Source organism: Castanea sativa, chromosome 1 (assembly GCF_040712315.1).
Source record: "Castanea sativa cultivar Marrone di Chiusa Pesio chromosome 1, ASM4071231v1".
In the NCBI taxonomy this organism is placed as follows: Eukaryota; Viridiplantae; Streptophyta; class Magnoliopsida; order Fagales; family Fagaceae; genus Castanea; species Castanea sativa.
In genome coordinates, this window is record NC_134013.1 from 21,820,501 (window position 1) to 21,842,657 (window position 22,157).

General features: G+C 31.3%; 1 protein-coding gene across 2 annotated transcripts; it reads left to right on the top strand.

Moving 5' to 3' along the window:
• The first annotated feature begins 15,412 nt into the window (after positions 1-15,412).
• LOC142613697 (protein WVD2-like 6) lies at positions 15,413-20,931 on the top strand. Of its 2 annotated transcripts, none has more exons than XM_075786166.1 (9): positions 15,413-15,739; positions 16,523-16,805; positions 16,890-17,117; positions 17,301-17,341; positions 17,622-17,690; positions 17,790-17,889; positions 17,980-18,051; positions 18,133-18,243; positions 19,969-20,931. In XM_075786166.1, the coding sequence occupies exons 2-9, from the start codon at positions 16,536-16,538 to the stop codon at positions 20,434-20,436; spliced, it is 1,359 nt and encodes a 452-aa protein (XP_075642281.1). In that variant the 5' UTR covers positions 15,413-15,739; positions 16,523-16,535; the 3' UTR covers positions 20,437-20,931. The 2 variants fall into 2 exon arrangements, with proteins under 2 accessions (XP_075642281.1, XP_075642273.1); XM_075786158.1 differs by having other exon boundaries at positions 15,695-15,886.
• Positions 20,932-22,157: the final 1,226 nt, after the last annotated feature.

Here is a 22,157-nt window from a genome sequence, read left to right on the forward strand (position 1 = left end):
TTTTTTTTTTTTTATGTGTGGGCTAGAATAGTCATTGTATTATGTATTTAATAAAACATGAATTAGTTAAGAGTGTATTTTAGTGAGCATTTGTTAGAACCAATAGTGGATAAAAATTACCACCTATTGTTAATATTGAGCTATTTGAATGCACTTTATAATTAATAGTATAGATTTTATTATTGTTTATTTGTTTAATTAGAGGCAGTCTTACCACCGTACACCCTTGGTGCGATAGTCATTTCATTGGTGCGATGATCACTTCATAAGTATAAGTGCTTGTTGGTTATAGGGAATAAAAGCCATATTTCAAATTGAACATAAATTGTAAATAAGAAAATTACAAATTACGTAACTATAATGTCAAATTGAGTAGCACCTAACTATCTAATAGAATGAAAAGATACCAAGTAAACATCATCTTCAATTCAATGCCTAAAGGCTCTCCATTGTTCATACATTTCTTCAACCAACTTATCTCTCCAATCACTCCATGCATCAGATGTCTCCACATACCTTATATGCTCACCATCCAACTCTTGAGCACCGGAGTTGTCAAACAAGGGAGAGTTCTCTTGAGGGTCAAGTGCCATCTCTCTTCTTATATAGTTGTGGAGTAGTGCACAAGCTGAAATGATCCAACATTGGGTCTTGATTGGATAAAATGATCTACTCCTAAGTATTGCCCATCTTCCTTTTAGTAGGCCAAAGGCTCTCTCAATGATATTCCTAGCTGAAGAGTGTTTCATATTAAAAAACTCTTTAGGAGAAGTAGGTTGGTGACCTTGCCTCCAATCATTTAGGTGATATCTTTGTGCTTTATAAGGTGCAAGAAATCCCTCACCGTTGGTGTAACCAGCATCACACAAGTAGTAGTAACCTAATACTATTTTTAAACTATAAGAATTTAAATAGACGTGTCCAAAAAAAAAAAGTAGTGATTAATAAGTATTTATTTACCTTGAGGGACTTTCAATCCATTTCTCCTATAAATTGCATCTCCTAAAACTCTAGAATCTACAGCTAAACCCTCCCAACCAGGCAATAGATAGATAAATTGCATATCGTGCGAACACACTCCTAGCACATTGGTGGCTATTTCATTTTTCCTGGTTCAATATCTAGGCCTTTCTTCAATTGACACATTGACTGGAATATAGGTTCCATCTAGCACACCTAGACAATTCTATTATAAGACTTATTCATTAAATTTAAATCAATAATAAGAAATACATAGACACATTCTAATCTAAATAGTAATGTACCTTAAACCATTTTCATCTTTTATTAGTACATTTCTCAGGTATAGGCTCTGGTTTCTTAAAAATGATGCTATAAAGATGAAGGACAGCATGCAATACAACATTGAAGTTTCTACTTACACTCTCACCCGAATGAGCTAATTGTCGTGCTACAACTCTATTTTTTGCATGATGTGCAAGTGCATGTAGAAAAGACGCTACCATCTCATCCATTTCCATATTCTTAGATGGCCTCAAACCCCCTTGTATGTGCAGCATGTCACTAAGTTTTCTAAATGCTCTCCTATCCATTCGTACATTGTTTATGGATGTTGTATCATCCATCCATACCATTTGATTCATATTCACAACTCTCACATTTGTTCTCTCTAATATTTGGTCACCCCAACCTCCAATTCTTCCAACTCTTCTATTCCTAGAAAGAATTACTATTGCACACATATGCACTAACATATCCACATTTGACGTAGTAAATCTAATTGGTGTAGCAATACAACTAAAATTTTCTTTTTATGATTCCTTGGTGGTTGAGCAATCACTACAATCATACACAAGAAATAAAAACTTGACATTTAAGAAAATTACAAATTATTGAAACAACTGCTACTAGACTAGCTTCCAGTGTGACATATAGCTATGTAACTAATATAATGGAAGAAAACTGCTTGGGATACTTACTAATAAATTCTTATTAGATAAAAAAATATATTGTTTTTAATTTTAGATTAGCTATTGCTCGTAAATGACCAGTGCAAAAAGTGTAAAATAAGTTTCCTCCATTATATATTCTCATGATAATATCAAACCAATGAATCAAGGCTGAAAAAAAATAACATATACCGTGTTTAGGACTGGTTAGTTACTCACCCTATGTAACATATGAATCTAGAAACAAATCCATTAATCTAAAAAAAAAAAAAAACCAGATGAAGCCACATTAATCTAAAAAAACAAAAAAACAAAAGAAGCCACCAATCCAGATCTATATTTCTAGCAACTAAACAAAACCAAGATCTAAGATACAAATAGATACATTAACAAATTTCCATGAAAGTAAATCCATTAATAATTTGTTGAGCAACACACACAACAACAAAAGTGAATACCTGATAATAATGGAAAGTCTCCTTCAAACTTTTTTTTTTTCCACACGTAAAACCTAAATAAAACTTTGTTAAAGAATATATCAACAGAGTTGTCTATCCTGTTTATATTATTTTGGCGGGAAAAGATAAAGACAAGGGAAAATATATTGATGATTTGTTTTATATTTTATCTTAATTGCTTAAATGATAAAGAAAAATAGTTAAAATTGTCAATTTATAAAAAATACAATTTCCTTTAAACTTGGGAATCTGGATTCCCACCTGTTTTAAAGGGAATCCACATTCTTACTGAGAAGGGTTTAAGGGGAGAATCCAGATTCCCCTAGCATCTAATTCATTAACGTGATTTGCAACCAAATATGGGAATTTTTAAACATTCTTAAGAATCTTAAAACGTTACCCCGTACCAAACGCCACATTAGATTAAGTTAGAGTAAAATTTTTATTTTGTATATATATATTCTAGGCAGCCTTTAATGTAATATGCTTGAATTTTTAATTCTCACTTATTGGTTTGGCTCATGAAAATCCGTTACATTATCTCTCTCTCTCTCTCTCTCTCTCTCTCTCTCTCTCTCTCTCTCTCTCTCTCTCTCTCTCTCTCTCTCTCTCTCTCTCTCTCTCTCTCTCTCTCTCTCTCTCTCGTATATATAGAGACATATCATTTCTCATATATATATATATATATATATATATATATATATATATATGACCTGAATGGGGCGGTTACCAAAGCCCAAAAAGACGCGGCACATCACCATGCCCATAGCTTCTTCCGCTCATTAAAGTATGCTGTATTTTCTTGTTTGCTCATTTATTTTGGTGACAGATATGCTAGTAACACTTCTTTCTTTTTGAGAGAGATATGCTAGTAACACTTGAGTGATAAAGGTTCTTTTATCCACTCTTGATTTTTTGAATGTTAGAGCTTTCCATCAATGTCTATTATAATTATAGATGTATACATTTATTTGGGCCCATTACTGACATCATTTTTATTATTTACCACTAACAATCTATCACATTTTCAAATATCAAATTTGTTGTATCTATAAACATTCTAATATTTAAATACTTTAAAAATAGACTCACTTTTTCCGCATGAGGGGGTTTTTTTTTTTTTTTTGCATTATACATACACAAATATTGTGTATATTATAGTTTGATTGAACTTGAATACTATTGTAAAGTTATATATTGTGCCAAATTGTATTATTATAATTGACAACACAATTATCAAAATTATTAATAATGTAATCCATCTGGTAATCTATTAATTTTTTTTTTTAAATTGGATGATTAGATCTTAGTGTCTAAATTAAAAAAAAAATTAAATTTATAATGATACAAGGAAATTTATATTATGTAATTTGTTTACTGATTTTCTATAAAGTATAACAAAAATTAAATTAATATATAATCAATATATTATTTTCCTAATTAGTATTCTAAAGTAGTTTATTCTTAAAATATCTCACAAATCTATATCTATATATATATATATATATATATATATATTTAAATCTATATATATATATAATAATTAATAATAATAATAGGTGAAACTGAGAGAAACTCAAATTAGAATTCAAATTTTGCGTCATGTGTCATAAATAGAGTTTTATTTTTTACTTTTAGAGTCAAATGTAGGACCATATCATAAATATTTATTCCAGTGAGTTATTAAATACAAAAACCAAAGAGTCTAGAATAAATGAATCCTAAAATAAAAAAATAAAAGCGATTCACAATAATAATAAAATAAATAGAAAATTTACATTTTATATTTAATAATATCCTTACAAATTTTTTTAAAGAGTTAACAAAATATAAAAATGACTATCAATAATATTTAAATTATATTATGCATCTTATTGTATATTTTTAAGCATATCCATGCATATGCATGAGGTTACAAACTAGTATATACTAATAGATAACATAAATATGCTACTAAATTTAAATATGATAAAATAAATAATCTAATATAATATATGTAGTTTTTTTTTTTTAGAAAGAATATAATATATGCAGTTTTTTTTTCTTTTCCGAATTTCCTTTATTTAAATCCGTAAGATTATGTTCTCAAAAAAAAAATCCGTAAGATTATCATATGTTTTTTGTTTTTTATTTTTTTTTATTTCTATCCTATATACTATATTTTAATATATGTTTTTTAAGAACAAAATATACCTTCCAGTGTTCAAGTCCTATATCCAATGATTATCCAAACTAAAAAAAAAAAACCAAGAGGTTATAGTTGGCCAATTGTGAGGATTCTCACTTCTCTTTCGTCATCGATTAACTAGATAGATGATTTAGAATTTTTCAGTGAATAGGATGGCAGGAAATTAACAAGTCATGGATATCAATTTAATATCATTGTCTTGGGTTGGCCTAACTTTTGATTCCCTTTGTTTTGCTTGATAAAGATTTGATAATTAAAGATAATGATAGAATTAACATACAATTTAAAAATTAGATGAGAAAATCCTTGCCATTCTCTAAGATATTTGGCCACATTTTGCACCAAAAATCCCTAATAAATTAAAAAGAATCTTGTTTTACATTTGCCTAGCTATTTCAATTTTCAAAAGTGTTGCTTTCATACTTGGTGGTGGGTTCCATTGCTTGCTTTCATACCTAGCGCTTGTGGGGTGTAAATACGTCTTTTCTACATACCTTCATAATCATATCGTAGATTACAGATTGAATTGCATGCGTAATTTTGTTTAAAATCATAAATCGTTGGAGAAATTACATAAAAAGGTCCAGCGTTTATACTCTGCATCATATTAGGTTTGAATTTTTCTTTTTGTCAATTCAAAACCCCAAACTTATCAGGACTTTTTTTTTTGTTATTTAAATTCTCTTTACATCTCCAGTATTCATTTGGGCAATAATGGAGCGGAGAAAACGGTAAAAGTAATGTTAAAATCATGTGTTTCACCTAGGTAATCAATTTTGGTTTTTTGGCAAAATCACTTTCTCACTCTACACATTTATTCAATGGATGCCAAATTAATTTATGAACAAGTCCCAGGGCCTAGGTGAAACGCCAAGTTAATCAATAGTTCTCTACTTTTATCAATACTCTATTAGCATTCAGAAAAATTGAAATGAATAACAGATGATGGAAAAATGCAAATGATTTCATAAATTTGGGAATTTAATTGACAAGATTAAAAACGTACATAAATTATCCTCTATTAAAATGGTAGAACTTGTAGACGAGCTGTTACAAATGGTTGTAGTGTTACCACTTCCCACCCTTGACATGATAGTTATTCTATAAGTTATTGTGGGGTGGGAAGCAAGGGTCAGGATTCAAGTCTCTAGAAAGAAGTTTCACACATATATACACTTAGATTAAACTAGAGTATGATTTCTGTTAAGTTATGGTTTTTCACATAACTCTTATGTTGGTTTTATTCTATGACAATAAAGCTGGGTTTGGATACGGATGAAAAGGCAGACGTTTACGTCTACGTTTTCCTTTTTTTTTTCTTTTTTTTTTTTAAGCACGTTCTGTGGCTAGAATGCTTTTTCAGTGGGTTCGGTGCACTGTTCATAGGACCCACAAACCTCTTTTTCACACAAACTTTCATTAAAAATGGGTCTTACAACACTATTCATACATTTAAAAATTATTTTGCTATAATGATTTTAGTTTTCAATTTTCAGTTTTCAGCAAAATAAGCGGTATCCAAACACGCCATAAGTGATGTAATTGTATTAATTTATTTCCTTATATTTTGTGATATTTAATTGTAATGAATTTAGTATTGAGTTGGTGAAGATTGCTTAAGACAGTTGATCTCACAACTTGGCTCAAGATTCAGCACCTGCAAAAGGCCATGTGAGAAACACATGGGAAGTTTAAGAGTTAGTGCATCTTGCGAGTATCTCACGACTTAAGCAACCCGCAAGATGACCCGTGAGATGACCTGACAGTTGTGATTTTAAGAGTGACTCTTATACCCTTCAGTCATATTATATATACCCTTATTACCCACAAAATTGTAAGGCATTTAGAAGAAAACCCTAGAGAGAGGTTTCTACAACACATCCACCATTTTAAAGAGAGTTATTCATCCTCAATAGAGAAATCATTGTAGTCTTTTCTCCTCCCCCTCTTCTGTCATTGTATCTTGAGAGGAGATTTGTATTCAAACACAACACCACCTATTCAAAGGGTATAAAGTTTTTTGGAGTTTGGAAAGTATTGGGTATTTGCCAAAATAAGCTAATGAGGCTTGGCGGTGCAATCGGGCAGTATTGTGCGATTTGAGAAGTTAGTGAATACAAGATTTCAAGAAGTTTGTTGGATGACTCAAGTACTTTAGATGGATTAGGCTTATAGGGTTTTTTTGGTATCCTTGTACTCCAACTTATTTACCAGTGGATCATTTCGGCTTGGAGGGCTGCAGAGAGGTTTTTCGTTGAGTTCTTTGGTTTCCTCTTCGATAACACGTCTTGATGTTATCTTGAGTTTACTATTCTTTTACCAACTGACCTTTCCATTTTAGCATTGCACTTGTTGGCTCATCCATGCAATTGTTGAATGTTTCAATTGATTAATTTGTTAATCACGTATGTTTTGCATTAAGTGTGTTAAGTATAAATTAATCAAGCTATATTTAAAATTGGGGGTCTAAATAAGTTATAGTAGTTTTACTATTGAGCTTTCAATTCCTATCTCATATTAAAAAAAAAATGGTGCTAATGTCTCCAAATAGAAAAAAAAAATGGTTGAAATAAATGCCATGAAAAACAATGTTATGACTAAAAAAAAAGAGCATGATAAGCTTGGGTGGGATTGGCCATGGATGAAGAATGAATCAATAAAGTACATAAAATGGGTAAGATTTATAAGGCAGGCCCCAAATTAAGGGTTCATGGCTGCGATGCATGCCCTTTGATTGATTTTATGGTCCACAAGGGCCACAACCTGTAAACAGGTCACGTGTTGATAGCCAATGAGGATTGAGTTAGGACCCTCACCGCACGTGCAAATGCTAGAAAATGTTTCGGAGAATAAAGACTAAAAACATGCATTTGTCAGCTCTCATTGCACCATTGCTTCCTCTGTGCCTCCTCATACCCATTCACCCTCTGGGTTTCATGTGCTTCTTTAGAGCACCTGACATAGGAGACACACATGAGAATAATGTTTTAGAATTTATAATCCAACATCAATGGGGAAAAAAAAAGCAAATAAAGTTTTTCATTTTCTTTTTTCCTTTTAATTAAAATAAACAATAGGAAAATTCAAATTTTGAGGGGGAATTTATTTATTATTTATTTTTTAATTTAATAATGTTTCTTTATTTATAATTAACTTGCTTGTATTCAAGTTCTATATAAAGTATGGTACTCTGACTGAAGGAGATATATACAGAAATTATGTGAGATATGTGATATGGTAGCTAGAATGTGTTACATATAAACGTTCTACTTTTAGTGGATAATATTTTCTATTGTGCAATGCAAACTTATATATGAAGCTTACAGTATATATAGCTAGGCTATTGTATCATGAGAGCGAAATATTCATGCCTCAGCCAAGTTATATACCGATGATATATATCCTATTATTATTATAGATTTATTTGCATATGATATGCATTATTCTTTTTTTTTTAGATGTAGAGTTTCAATCTATAGAACCCACATATTATTCTTTTGAGTGATTAAGATAATAATAAGTGAAAACTCGTACAATTTGTTGTTAGTTTGCTAAATTTACTTTGAATTTTATTTATTTATTGTGTTTTTACGTTTTAAACCGCGGAATCAACAAAAATAATTTTATCAAAAAAGAAAAGGAGAGAGAGTGAAAACATAGCTTACCTGTGTAGGCGGTGGAGAGTCTGGAGACAAGTGGCATAGACATGCCCTCTCTCCAAATTCAAACGTATATCTCTCTCTCATTAACATTTTCTTAAACAATATTACATCAATTTTGACTCCAATATTCAATTTGTTACCTTTCAAAATATTTAGAGTTTAATTTGTTTATTTTGAAACTATAGTATTTGATTTAGACTACTCCTAAACTATAGGATTTAAAGCGAAAATTTTCCTATACTTTTATATATATATATATATATATATATATATATATATGATTTAAAAACTTGAATTCTTCTTTAAACTGTTTTTGATAATACTTGCCAAGAGTCACACTTCTCTTCACCTTTTGTTTTAGTTAAATTTTCTCCACCCACCTCTTACCTTCTAATGTGTCGTGTCATGTCATTGATTTTTATGAGATCATTAAACTAGCGTAAAATTAAAAATCTTATCTTGTTAGCCAACTTGGCTTTAAAGCATTTCTATCTTATCACGTAGGTTATACGGTCTAGTAAGCAAATCAATTCGTATGGTTAGACTGAGAACTGTCTCACCTAAGCTAACCATAATGGAAGTACATTAAAAGTCAAGAAAAACACAACCATACTTTGGCATTTTAAATCTATGAAGGAGAAATGATATTCTCACGCCAATTAACTATTAACTATATAAATCCAATGCCTTGAAAGAGAGTAAAATAAATGCTTAAAAAACTTATTTAATGAAATGGTTATTGTCCCTTTTTTAGTTAATATGAGTGTAAATTTGGTCATTGAAATTTCGGTTTAAATCATGGCTTTTATCGGGTTAATTGGGAATTGGCCACTTTTGGATTTTAAAACCTAGAAACCAAAAAGGGGAGGGAGGTTGGTGGGGCTTCAAAGGCCCAAAGCCCAAGTACCACAAGAGATGGTGGAACCATCGGGTATCTCTCCAACCCATGGTAAATTGTAAAAGAAAATAACGCAATGTAATAATTTTACATGGGGCATTTTTGGATTTTTTATTTTTATTTTTATTTTACATGCCTATTAATATGGTTAAAGTATTTCAATTGCTTTAAAGATAAAGAAAAATTATTGTGTACTTCCGGAGTACTATAAATGTGTATTCTCTCCTCTTACATGAATGGTAGGTCTTATTAATTAAATTCATGATGGGATCCACCATTCATGTGAGAGGAGAGAGTACGTATTCAGGGCCAGCTCAATGGTATAAGCCATTGATGCAATCGCCTAAGGTCCCAAGTGAAAAAAAGGCTCCTAAATTTTAACCAATAGTATTAATTAAGCCAAAAATATTAACCAATAAATAAAATAATATTTTCTTATCAAATGAAAAACAAATAAAAAAGAGAAAAAAATGTTATGTCCACATCATTTTCACAACATTTGTACAAAAAATCTTAATAGCAGATTGTTTAAGGTTGTTATTGAGAGCAAAAAAATAATTTTAGTTATAGGTTCAACTAGAAAACAAGAAGCAACTTAACACCTAAAATTTGTCATGAAAAATATTCTGAATGTAGCACTTCTAAAAGAAAAAAGAACAGAAAGAAAGCAATTCACAAAAAAATTCACAACATTTTTCACAATAGTCAAGTTAGCAAACTTTTACTAGTTTTCAACTATATTTACCACTGACATCGCTCTTTTACTCACTACTATCAATCTGTCAAATTAACAAATGTAAAAAGTTTTGTCAATTTTTTTGTGTTTATAAACTTTAAAAAAAAATTCTACGTAGTTCATGTTAATTAATAGTAATTTTATATATGAAACAAGATAACCAATTTTCGCCTTAGGACCCCCAAATGCATCAAACTGCACGTATTTATGGTACTCCTCTTACATAAATAGTGGGTCTCATTAATTAAATTCATGGTAGGACCCACCATTCATGTGAGAAGAGGAAGTACGCATTTATGGTACTCCGGGAATACCTAATAATTTTCCAAAGATTAAATGTATTTTGCATAAACATATTGGACTTTTAAAGATATTTTCATGTTGAATAAATCTGTTAAAATAAATTAAATGATAAAAAAAATCTGCTTAAAACATATAATAGCTAATGAAAATATCATTTTATCTTTAACCTCATTATACTATAATCTCTTTAGATTTTAAAAAATAATAATTAGTGAATATTGTTAATTTTTATACACTCATTCTATTTATATTCATATTACATAATTATTAAGTCATCATGGAGTACATGTTCTTATTTTAGGCAAGTAGATTCTCAAAATATGTATATATATTAGGCAAGTTAGGCAACCGCCTGGCCCCCCAAATCTTATCCAATTAAGTAATTTTTTTGATTTCCAAATAAAATTAATAAAAAGATTAATTCTGTAAAATGAATAGATCAACCCAAAATCATAGCCAAAAAGAAAAAGAAAAAAAAAAAAAAAAGGTCAAAGGAAAAAAATGTTTAAGAGGAAAAATTTTAGAGGGGAAGGAGGCCAATAAATTATATCCAAAGTATAGCAAAACGGGGAGGGTGGGGGGTTAAAAAAAAAAAAAAAAAAAACAAGAAAGGAATTTGTGACCTACAAGCTAAAATTTCTCTCCCTTTCTCTTTTCTCTCTCAACAAAACATAACAAATCAACAAAATATAAACCCAAAAAAAAAAAAAAAAACACACCTCTTTTTTTTTTCCCCCAATATCTCTATCTTTTTTTTTCTTTTTCTTTTCTTTTTTTTTCCAATTTTTGTATTAAGCCCTAAAATGCATAGAGTCACCCCTGTCATCACAGTTTAGCCTCTATGAATCTTGATATGACCTTAAAACCTTGAACATTTCTTATTTTCGGTTTTTTTAATGCTTCAATTTTTAAAATTATGATTTGAATAAGTAACAATTTGAATCATGTGCACAGTATGTGATTATAATCATTTGACTTTGACAAAAGGATTTTTTTTATTTTTTTTATACAAGATAGAATTTCTATTCTAACCTAATCTAAGTATATATGTGTGTGAAGCTCCCTCTTGGATACTTGAACCACGACCCTTACCTCCCACATCTCACAAGGATTTATACTTATGGAGTGACCACCGCACCAAAGATGCGCGGTGGTTGACAAAATGATTACTAACATAAGGCTTGATTTGTTACAAATTTAATATCTATGAGATAAAATTTTCAGGTCAAGTTTAAGTTAACATTGTTTAAAAAAAGATTAAATTAACATTAATGTAAAAGTCCATTAATGATCCTTCTCAAAAAAAAAATTCCATAAATGATATTTATAACAAAAAATATATATCATGTAATGTATCCCACTCTTTTAAAATTGATATTGATAACTATTTTTGCATCACGCATTTCTTCTGCGGAACAAAGCCAAATTTTTTATAAAAAAAAAGTCTAATATCTCGTAACCCTTTTACTTTAACTTTATTAATTTTTTTTTTAACTTTATTAAAGTCTTATATTTTAAAAAAATTCTGCATCTGGTTATAATTAATGCCGAGCATTGGTAACTGGTAATATTAGTAACTAAAATAATACCAAACCCTCATGAGTTTATGTCAAAATTATTGAATTTAGAGTTTATCAAGTTTTAGCCAGATGAATTGATGTAAAGATTTTCATGTAAACTTCTTTTTATGTATTTTTGCTGGTTTTTGTACTAGTTATTTTCATAGTTAATTATGATGGGGATGGAAGATTTGAAATACAAGACTCTTGGGGAATATAATTGTTTTGTACGTCTACTTGATTAAAGAATATTATTTCAAGATTCAAATTGATTTTAATGATTATTTAATAAATATAATAAAGAATAAAATCGGTAAAATAGATGCATGTATATAACAGTATATAAATATGGTAGTTTTAACTACTTAATAGTAATTTTTATTATTGCACCCATAAAAATAAAGAAATAGTTTTTTTTTTTATGGGAATAAATAAATAGTTGTTTCCTAACTATAGCAACTAGCAAGCGACGTTTATGTATGCTTGTGATTAGCTTTTATCAAAAGGGAAGTTGCCCTGTCATTATAAGGGAGGTTCATGTATTTATTCATATATAAAAAGAAAATAGTGACGTTTATGTATGCTTGTGATTACAGAAAAAATTATAGGCACTATTACCCTATACTTTTAATGCATGTTCAAATGTCGCAGTTGCAGACGTGATCGAATGGTGTCTTGGCAAAAAACATGGTGCCTGTTTTAGCCGCTTGACTCTTGACACACCCGACAACATGGCTTAATATTTGGTCGGTTTGTCACTACCTCACACTGCCCCCTTTTCTCTACTGCTACTAATACTGCTGCTTGAACAACACAAACACAGTACAAACTACATTTGCTCAATCATTAAAACTTTCTAGTTAACTCAATTAGTAAAATAAGTTGTTGTCGAATAAGAGATTTGAGATTTGATGATCATCACCTACACTAAAAATCAATTGATTACTTAAACTTATAAATAAAGAATAATTATCATAGAGCGGATATTGTAAGTTAAAATTTTATCTTATTTAAAAGAAAAATAGAACTTGAATGTACTCTAGGCCTTATCGTGAATTTTTTTTTTTTAAAGTGACTTTATCGTGATTTTAATTATTTATTGTCATCTTCTTCTTTTGTATATTTTATGATCAAGTTATTTATATATATTTATATTCTTGCAAACTTATAAACTTATTTTGGCTCTTAAAATTATTTGTAGATTACTCATGGGCTTCATTACAAGTGTTAATTGTCTTCTACTATAGGACCTCCTTCTATGGTAACTCTAAGTTTATTAGTATAAATACTAGTTACTAATTCACACGATGCCTATGAGTGAGAAAATTCAATAAAAAATAAGTATTAATAAATAAATAGTAAAATTAGAGATTTTTTTTTGAAATGAACAACCCTAATTTAATTATAAATTCTTTTAAAAAGAGCAAACTCAATTTAATTATTATTTTTTTAGCATTAAATTATTTTATGAAAATGAGTTTGTAGGTGGGCAAAATTGACAAACTGACACAACTTCATTGAGGACGTGGCTGTGTAAAAGCCCAATACAATTAATTTGAAGAGGTAGGTTATTAAGGCCAACCTTTCAAGCCTAACTAGTTATGTTAGATGATTCAGAGAAGAATATGCAATCAAGGAAGAAGCTTCATGAGGGAAAGTAGTGGAAAAAGACAAAGATATTGGTATAAATTCTTTCTCGAGTTGGTCCGAGGGGCCTTAACTCTTATGATATCACCTTCTCAATTACAAAGTTCTTGATTACACTTTATATTTCTCTCTCTCATTCTTATCCCCCCCCCCCTCCTTTTGGAGGAGTCTATTTTCCTTATATAGCTACTTGGAGTGCATCTCAACCCTCCACTTGGACAGCCATTAATCTTCACTTGCATTATGCCTTTAATACGGTCAGCTGAGTAGGTGCAGTGTAATGAATGTAGAGGTGATGGGTACTTTATTTGGAAACTTTCTCATTTCTTTACTTGTACATCTCTTCCTCCCTCCTCAACTCCCGGTATTGTAGACTTGATGGTCATTCTCTGGTCCCTCGAAAAGTACTTATCCCTCGAGTTCTTCGGGCGTACTGCTCTTCTTGGTTTCTTAGAAAATCTTCTCCATATTGATCCAGACCTATCCTAGCATATAGTTGGGACGTATTGCCCCTTGGGCCGGTTTTATTCTATGGTTCTTCCTCTTTGGTTCTCCCACGGAGTTCTAATTACTTTAAACTATATAATTTAATAACTTTAAAAACTAAATTAAATAATATACATACATACATATATACATATATATATATATATATATATATAAATAAATAAAGGAAAACATAAAAAGTGTTAAAAATTAAGTGTCAACATTAAAAAAAGTCAACAAAAATTTAAAGAATTTATTTTATATTAATGAATATTAATACGGATATAGATAGAGAATATACTTAAAATACACACACACACACACATATATATATATATACACACTTTACATATACAATAATATAATCAATAGCACATTTACTATACATGCGCCTTTCAAAGTGGAGTTGCTTGGAGATTGCTCCTCAATGTCATTAATATTAAAATATAATAAAATAAAAGTGGCATGCTAGCAAAAATACTGTTTTGTTTTATAATTTTTTTTGTCGGAAACTGCAAAAAATACAGGTTTTTATTTATTTATTTATAATTTTGCAATTATAATAATGAACAAGGATTGATTTGAACTCTGAATATCTTTATTGAAAATACTAAAAATTGTAAATTGAGTTACAAAACTCTCAGCAAAAATAGAGCCTTTTGTCATTAGTGCATTGTCAAAACAAAATTTCTCTTTAATTATTTACTATTGATTAATGTGATACCCTAAATTGTGTGGATTTTTTTTTGGATGGCAACAAGAGAGAGAGAGAAAGAGAGAGAGCGAGAGAGACTCTTTGATTGTTTGACTGTGTGTTGTGCGATCGAGTATTGAGTCTCATATTGAGTGTTTGCTGAATGTTGAGTTTATAAGCGATTATGAAGAGTCTTAATTACAACTAAACTAGTTATTTTAAGTTATAAGTGAAAATGTTGCTAATACTTTTCTTAAGTTGTTACAAAATTGTGTAGATGCTGCTACCAGAGAATTGACCTTTCACATCCTTAATCCATCACAAGGTATCTTGTTTATAGCTATAGGGAACTGAAGTCCTTATAGTTGCCACAAACTCCTCATCAAATAATTTAGTTCATTTATCTTCCCTCCATGTATGAGTTATAGGGTTAACAAGGCTATTCACCATCATAGTCTCTCTAACAATAGATCCATCTCTTGGCTTTAGTTTGAAATCTTCTACTTAAAGGTCATCCCATGTATTAATTAGATGTAACTTGATCCTACTTCTCTATAAAATTTCACAATTTGATACTCTTATTAGTTAATAGGTGTTGGGTTTTGTTTTTTTAGGGATTATTGTTTCTACCAACATCACTATCCATTGTTTTATATTTTCATTTATGTTTTTTACAATATGTAAAAAACAAAAACAAAAGATGAGACAGAGACAGTACACAGTTATGTTAGTTAATAGTTACTTAAAACAATCCGGGCGTATTTGCCCGAAAAACGTAAGACCGTATACATCTACGGTCTACCTTCCTACCTAACCGTAAGACAGTACCAGTTAACTTTAAAATCCCCCACCTCTCTCTTATTCCATTTCTACCTTAGTTTCAACTTTCAACCTTTTCAAATCCTTAATTTTACTAACCTTTTCTTTTTCCTTAAAAATTAAGAAAAACAAAAAAAACAAAACAAAACAAAACAAAACACAAACTATAATAAAAATATTCCAAATTTTTTTGAATCCGACAGATCCTTCGTTAGGGTTCGGATCCTCCGATCCATTGTCACCATCTTCATTATCATCTTCTGTCTCTCTCTTTCTCTCTCTCACTCGGTTTTGGATGTGGTCCATAGATCTTTCAAAGCTTCTACTTCAAATGGAGATTTAATCATTGCTGCACGCTTTTTTTTTTTTTTTTTTTCAGGTAAGAGCGAGCAGTTAGATTTTGAATTTTTATCTTACTCTCACTTTGTTTGGTTGCTGAGAAAATGATGGGAGAAAGTTTTGAATCTAGTAGTTTCTATGTACTGTGAGTCAGAAACATACGGGTAGTGAACAAGATTTGTTGCATGTAAGTGTCTGTAGCAGATCAATGTGGAAATCTTAGTTTCTATCTTTGAGAATGTGCTTGATGTGGATTTTTTTTCTTTCTTTTGCTCTATTTTGATTTGGTTAGTTGGCTGTGGTTGCTTAATTTATTGGTTTCTCTTAGTGGGTATGTAATTGGATAGATATGCTCCGTTTGCTTGCTGACAAAATAGTTTCAAGTTAGGTTTTTGTGTACTCTCTGAGTCTCAAATTTTCTCACATCTTGCATCATTCTTCGTTTACACGTTTGCAATGGCCAATCCAGGTTAAAGGGTTTTCTGGGGAGCTTGGGGTTTTGTAAAATCTCATGTTGTCTGATACAATTAGTGCACTGTGAAGTACTATGCGATTTGATGAACTGCATTCTCTAAATGATTTGTTCTCTTCATAGTATTGGCATGTTTGTTGACTCTTGTTTGAGTGCGGGGTTTGAAAATTCAAATGATTCGTTTTTCATACATTCATAGTTCATTTAAAATAGAAGACTCGTAGTAAAAATTATTTATTTGGGTTATAGGACTAGCGGCTGGTAGATTTTCTGCTTTATCTTTTTATTTTGTTTGCCCATGTTGTCTTAATGGTTAAGCTTATAGTTCTATGCGTCTTTTCTTTGTTGTAGTACTGTTTGAGTGATGGACTCGGATAATCTTGTATCCATTGCTGGGGTTGAGGCAACCCATCAAAATGGTGTTCATGGCCGAATTCCTATTGTTGGAGACGATGGCGTTGTTTTGGACAATGTCAATTGGACTGTCAATAAAGGTTCAGATACTGCAGTGCCAAATGGGAATTTAGAGAATGTTGTCAAGTTGTATGATGATGCAACTATTAACTCATCTACTGGGGAACTTGATGAGGGTTCAAATGTCCAGCTAGAAAGCAATGGCTTGACAACTTTTAAGGTAGGAGGTTGTTGTTTGGTTGTCTGTTTGGTTTGTTAAATTAGCTCTTATGATTTAAATTCTACATGTGTGCCCATGTTTTAGGATGGGGAAGTGAAAAACGAAGATCATTCAAAGCAGTCCAAACCTCAAAAGGCTTTAGGCAAGAGCAAGAATGAGAAGCCCTTGAGCCTTAAAAGTGCTTCAGCAGCTTCCGTGATGAAGAAAAAAGATGGAAAAGATGCGGAAGGAACATCTACTTCAAATGGTTCAGTTGGTTTGATTTCACACTCAAAACAGCCTTCTAAAAGCACATCTTTCAACGGAAGACAGGTTCAGTTATTCAATATAAAGTTTCATATTGTCTTGCTTCTGAAGCCAACTTTATATTGTCTTGCTTCTGTAGCACGGCCATATTTTGATTTCAGCATACCACTTTTACCACTTCATCTTGGTTGATCCTTTTTTACCATCTTTGTGGTTACTGATATTTCACTCTCTATCTGCTTCTAACAGCTATCAGATAAGTCTGATGCAGCATTGTCTGTAGGTCTCATGTATGTATTTCTTACCCTTAAGTTTCATTTTCTTATCTAATCCTTTTGAGTTGGAGCTATATCTTCAACTCCAATTTAAATTACTGTTAAGTTCATGAGACTGGATATCTTTCTTACCTATCAAAAAAAAAGTTCATGAGACTGGATGGAGGATGCTCTTACAGACCATCTGTAATTTTATAGTTTTTTTCTTCTTTTAATATAAAAATGTTAATGTTTAAGTTAGTTGGTAGAGCTATTTTCTATGGCTGTTCTTGAACTGTGATTTCTCTGGATACAGGGATAAGACAAAAGTGAAGCCCTTGAAAAAAGGACCTGGTAGCAAAGCTGAAGACATACAACCTTCCTTGTATCCTTTGCATTTTGAATGTTATTCTCTTTCTCTCGGGTTAGAAATAGAAATATAATATTACTAATATCTGTTAGTTTATCCTTAAGTACTTCATAGAAGTCCCACCGGAGAAGATGGGAAGTCTCGCAAGGTTGGCATGCTTCCAAACTATGGGTTCAGTTTTAGGTGTGATGAACGAGCTGAGAAACGGAGAGAGGTTAATTCTGTTCTTTCACCTTCTTGAATTATTATATGGTCTTCTCCAGCTATGTCTGTGCTTCAATATATTTTTGATAATGCTGTGCAGTTTTACTCTAAACTTGAGGAAAAGATTCATGCAAAGGAAGTAGAGAAGAATAACTTGCAAGCCAAGTCCAAGGTGGTTTATTTGTGAATCTGAATTAGAATGTTTTGCGTATGCAATAAGTTCTTGCTATGACAACTTTCCAATTCTTTGCAGGAAACACTAGAAGCTGAGATTAAGATGCTCAGGAAGAGTTTGACCTTTAAAGCAACACCCATGCCAAGCTTCTATCAGGAGCCTCCACCTCCTAAGGTGGAGTTGAAGAAGGTAAGTATTTATGTTTTGTCATAATGGTATCTATCATAAACCTTTTTCTTCTGTTTATAACTTAAACATGCCATTGTATGGACAACGTCTAAACAAACTCTCTAGCCTCTTTTGGAATGTCTGTAAGTTAGTTCCTTTGTGTGGAGCAGTAGGTACTTGTTGCTGGTGTTGGTTTTTTCCCCAAATCAATCAGATTATCTGTTTCAATTTTTCAAGATACTGATGGTTTTAATTAAATTTTACTCTTTTTGTGGGAACGGGATTATAACAAAAAGCTGGTTAATTCCTGTACTTAAAGATTGGCTCAAACATGCTGCGATACCATATACATTCTTTCTGCTTATTCTAGGGCCATTTTTTTGGATAATCATTATGAAGTATACAAGATTTTATGTTGTTATGTGTTTGGTAGTGGTTCCTAGGCTGCTTACAAGATTTTGCAGTTGGGGACAAAAAAAGGAAAAAATAAAATATTTTTGAGCTTGGTGCCTTGGACACTAACTCCATTGCTTAATAACTTTTTTATATTGTATTGGATACTGATCCTAACTGAGGCAGCCCTTGTCAGAGTAAGGTTGTGCTAGTTGCATTGCTTTTTCTCATGATTGCTTTGTATGAACTGAAATCATTAGCAGCCCTTTTGCCAAGAGCCTTATAGCTCAATTGACACCTCTTGGTGTTTTCAACGGAGACATCAAGGCTCAAATCCCCCTAACACCAACTATTGAATGATCAAAAAATGAACTGAAATGGATAACACCAAATTACATCGAATTTTCTTTGTAGAGAGTCCAGGCACAGAAATCATTATTAAGAGTGAAAGACTCACCCAGATTAATATTGTTGGTGCTAGTAACGGTAATCAGGATTCCACTGGTATTTTTTCCTGCCTGTAGAGACTCCAGGCCCTAGAATACCTAATTAAGAGTTAAGGGTTCTCTCAGATTAACAGAATTGGTGCTAATAAGGGTAATCAGGATTTCACAGGTGTATCTATCGATACTACTTTATCTGAGTTGTTCGAAATTCTTTTTAGGTTATCACTAAGCATTTATAATTGCTGACAGGGGGACCGTTAGAGCCATTTGAACTGTTCTTCTCGAATTATTATTTACATGCACTGGATATATATATTTCAGCACTATGTCAATTTGTGGGTTAGACGTGTCAGTTTTCAATTTTAGAATGATTGAGGTATACATTTATAGTCTGATCCCATTAATTTACATTTTTGAACTGTTATTCCTATTAATCCATGGCCTTATCACTTATCTGTCTATTACAGCTATAATGCGATATATAGTTGGGGAGAAGACATAAGAATAGTGAGGAAAACTTTGGGACATTATAGTAATCATCTTGATCCTTAACTGCTGTAAGAGTGTAGACTTCTTATAAAATCTTTTTTTTTTTTTGGTCCGCCAAGTCACCAACTAGAGATTTCTGTGTCATGGTTCTAGACTAAATATTTATTATACATGCTGCTAATTTTTAGGTCATATGGTTTGCTGCTTCATGTTTGAGTTTTTCCATGTGGGGGGTGCGGAATTTTGGGGATGTTTGTTGTTCTTGGATCTTTGTAATTTTTTGCTTTGCTCTTATATCCTTATCCTGTCCTTGGGTTTTGCCATTTTTCTTATCAAGAAAATCCTATTATAAAAAAATAGGTGGGGTTTTCATTTGAATGCAATTTCTTTGGCCCTAATGTCTATTACTCTGAAGCAGATACCAACAACAAGAGCTAAATCTCCTAAGCTTGGCCGAAAGAAGGGCTCTGAGACTGAAGGGAATAGTAGCAGTGTTGGAACTGGCCGCCTTAGTCTGGATGAGAAAGTGCCCAAGGAAAAACCTGCCAGAGGTCTTTCTCCCATCAATCAGAAGAAGCCACACCGAAAGTCTCTTCCTAGATTACCTTCTGAAAAGACCACTTTATCTAATGCAACTAATGAAGAAAAAACTGCTTCATCTAAAGCTACGCATGAGGAAAAGATCACATTGCCCGATGCAACAAATGAAGAGCAGACTGCCATGTCCAATGCGACAGATGAAGATAAGATCAATGTGTCCAGTGAAACAAATGGACGTCCATTTATTACTGAAGACCAGGAGGTAGTTCCCACAGCCGAGCCAAGTGAAAGTCAAGAACATAAAGATTATGAGGCAGTGGTAGAAGAACAGCCTCAACCAACTTGATTTAAAAACCCACACCGTTGCAGCATTAAACAAAATGCAGCAATAGAATGGATGCGCACTTACAGAGCCCTCTCAATTTCATGAAAATAAGAGGTATAAGACCTGAATTATTTGACGATGAAGGTGAAAAAAATTTGCATTATGGTTTGTGATGTCGTCCTGTCCATAGTCAGCAGCATTGGTTGTTTTGTGTGCTTGCTTTCTAGGTTGCTGGTCTTGCATTAGAGTTTTGCATTCCAGCTTGCAGCACTGTATGTAACTATTTGTCAGTGTCAGGTTATTTAAATTTATAATTGTTCAAGAATGTATTAGTTGCCTTGTCTTTTGGAAATGTTTGGGAAAATTTTGGGAGGATCTGCCATTAGATAGTTAAGGATGAAATGTATTGTTTGTCTAAGCCTATTCTGTTGAACAAATGGGTATTGTTTACGAAGGCCGATTTTGTGCTGGGACATCCTTGATAACTGTTTGAACTTGTTCAGTTGTTCTGTATCATATCTTTGTTAATTTCTTTATTTCAACCACAAACTGATGGGTTGTATACTTGTATTAGAGTAGAATGAATTTCCAAGCCACTGATAAATCTTGCTACAAAGTGCACGGCAATAAGTGGGGATTGTTTATTTTTTTTCGGTAATTGTTATTAATTCACGTTTGTTTGTTTGTTTTGTTTTTTTTGAGAAACTATTAATTTACGTTTGTTGAAATAATTTTATGCACACAAAGTCAAGAGTTAAACGGATTGGCTGCCCAAAGAGGGGACGAATGAGTCATTTACTTATATATTTCAAGAGCTTAATGGTTCAGAGGTATAATTCATTCTCCATTAGAGTTTGAATCTCCTATCCCCATTATTGTAGTTGTTGGGTTATCAATAGAATTTATTTATATTTGTTTGTTTAGCAAACAAACTATACTCAAATTTAATTAGTTAATGAATGGACTCAGTTAGTTCATGAATGGGCACTCTGTATTTTATTATAAATTATTAGATAGAGTTATGGGCTTGAGATTGTATGATCTAAAGTCGTAGATAGGGTTGTAACTTGTAAGATTAAAAAAAGTTCATAGAAGAATAAGGTTAGTGAATTTGGCCTTGGCCTTGTAGTTCAACAAACACATTTTGGTGTTTTTAACAGAGATATTCAAAATTCAAATTTCTCCACAATTATCAATGTTAAAAAAAAAAGTTAGTGATTTTAATATATTTGCATATAAATGAAAATTAGTCAATCTTTAAAATTTACAAATGATTAGCATATGAATTAATCTGATAACTTAATGGTAATTGTAAAATTTGTGGAGTCTCATGTCTGTTGTTCAAAAAGAACCACATTTTTTGTCTTTCATTATCTAACGCTCTGTTTGTTTTAATATTAACATTTTTTAGAAAATGAAAACATTTTCCAAATAATATTTTCTAGAAAACTATCTCATTTTCTTATGTTTAGTAGCTACTTTAAAATGAGTTGAAAAACTATTTTTCAACTTTCTTTAGTTTCTCATGAGATATAGTTGTTTTCCAAAAATATTTAATAAAATATAACTCTATCTCATTCTAATCTAAATAAAGAAAGTCAAGGGATAATTTTTTTTGAAATATATATATATATTAATTATTTTTTCACATAAGGTTTTTTATTAAAAGTTTAAAACAAACAAATGTAAGAGTAAATCCTTGTTATATATATAATCTCAGTGTACACTCAACCACATTTCTA

Coding starts and splice junctions, on each gene's coding strand:
- LOC142613697 (XM_075786166.1), top strand. CDS start 16,536: ATGGACTCGGATAATCTTGTATCCATTGCTGGGGTTGAGGCAACCCAT. Junction 16,806..16,889: donor ATGGCTTGACAACTTTTAAG/GTAGGAGGTTGT, acceptor CCCATGTTTTAG/GATGGGGAAGTGAAAAACGA. Junction 17,118..17,300: donor CATCTTTCAACGGAAGACAG/GTTCAGTTATTC, acceptor TGCTTCTAACAG/CTATCAGATAAGTCTGATGC.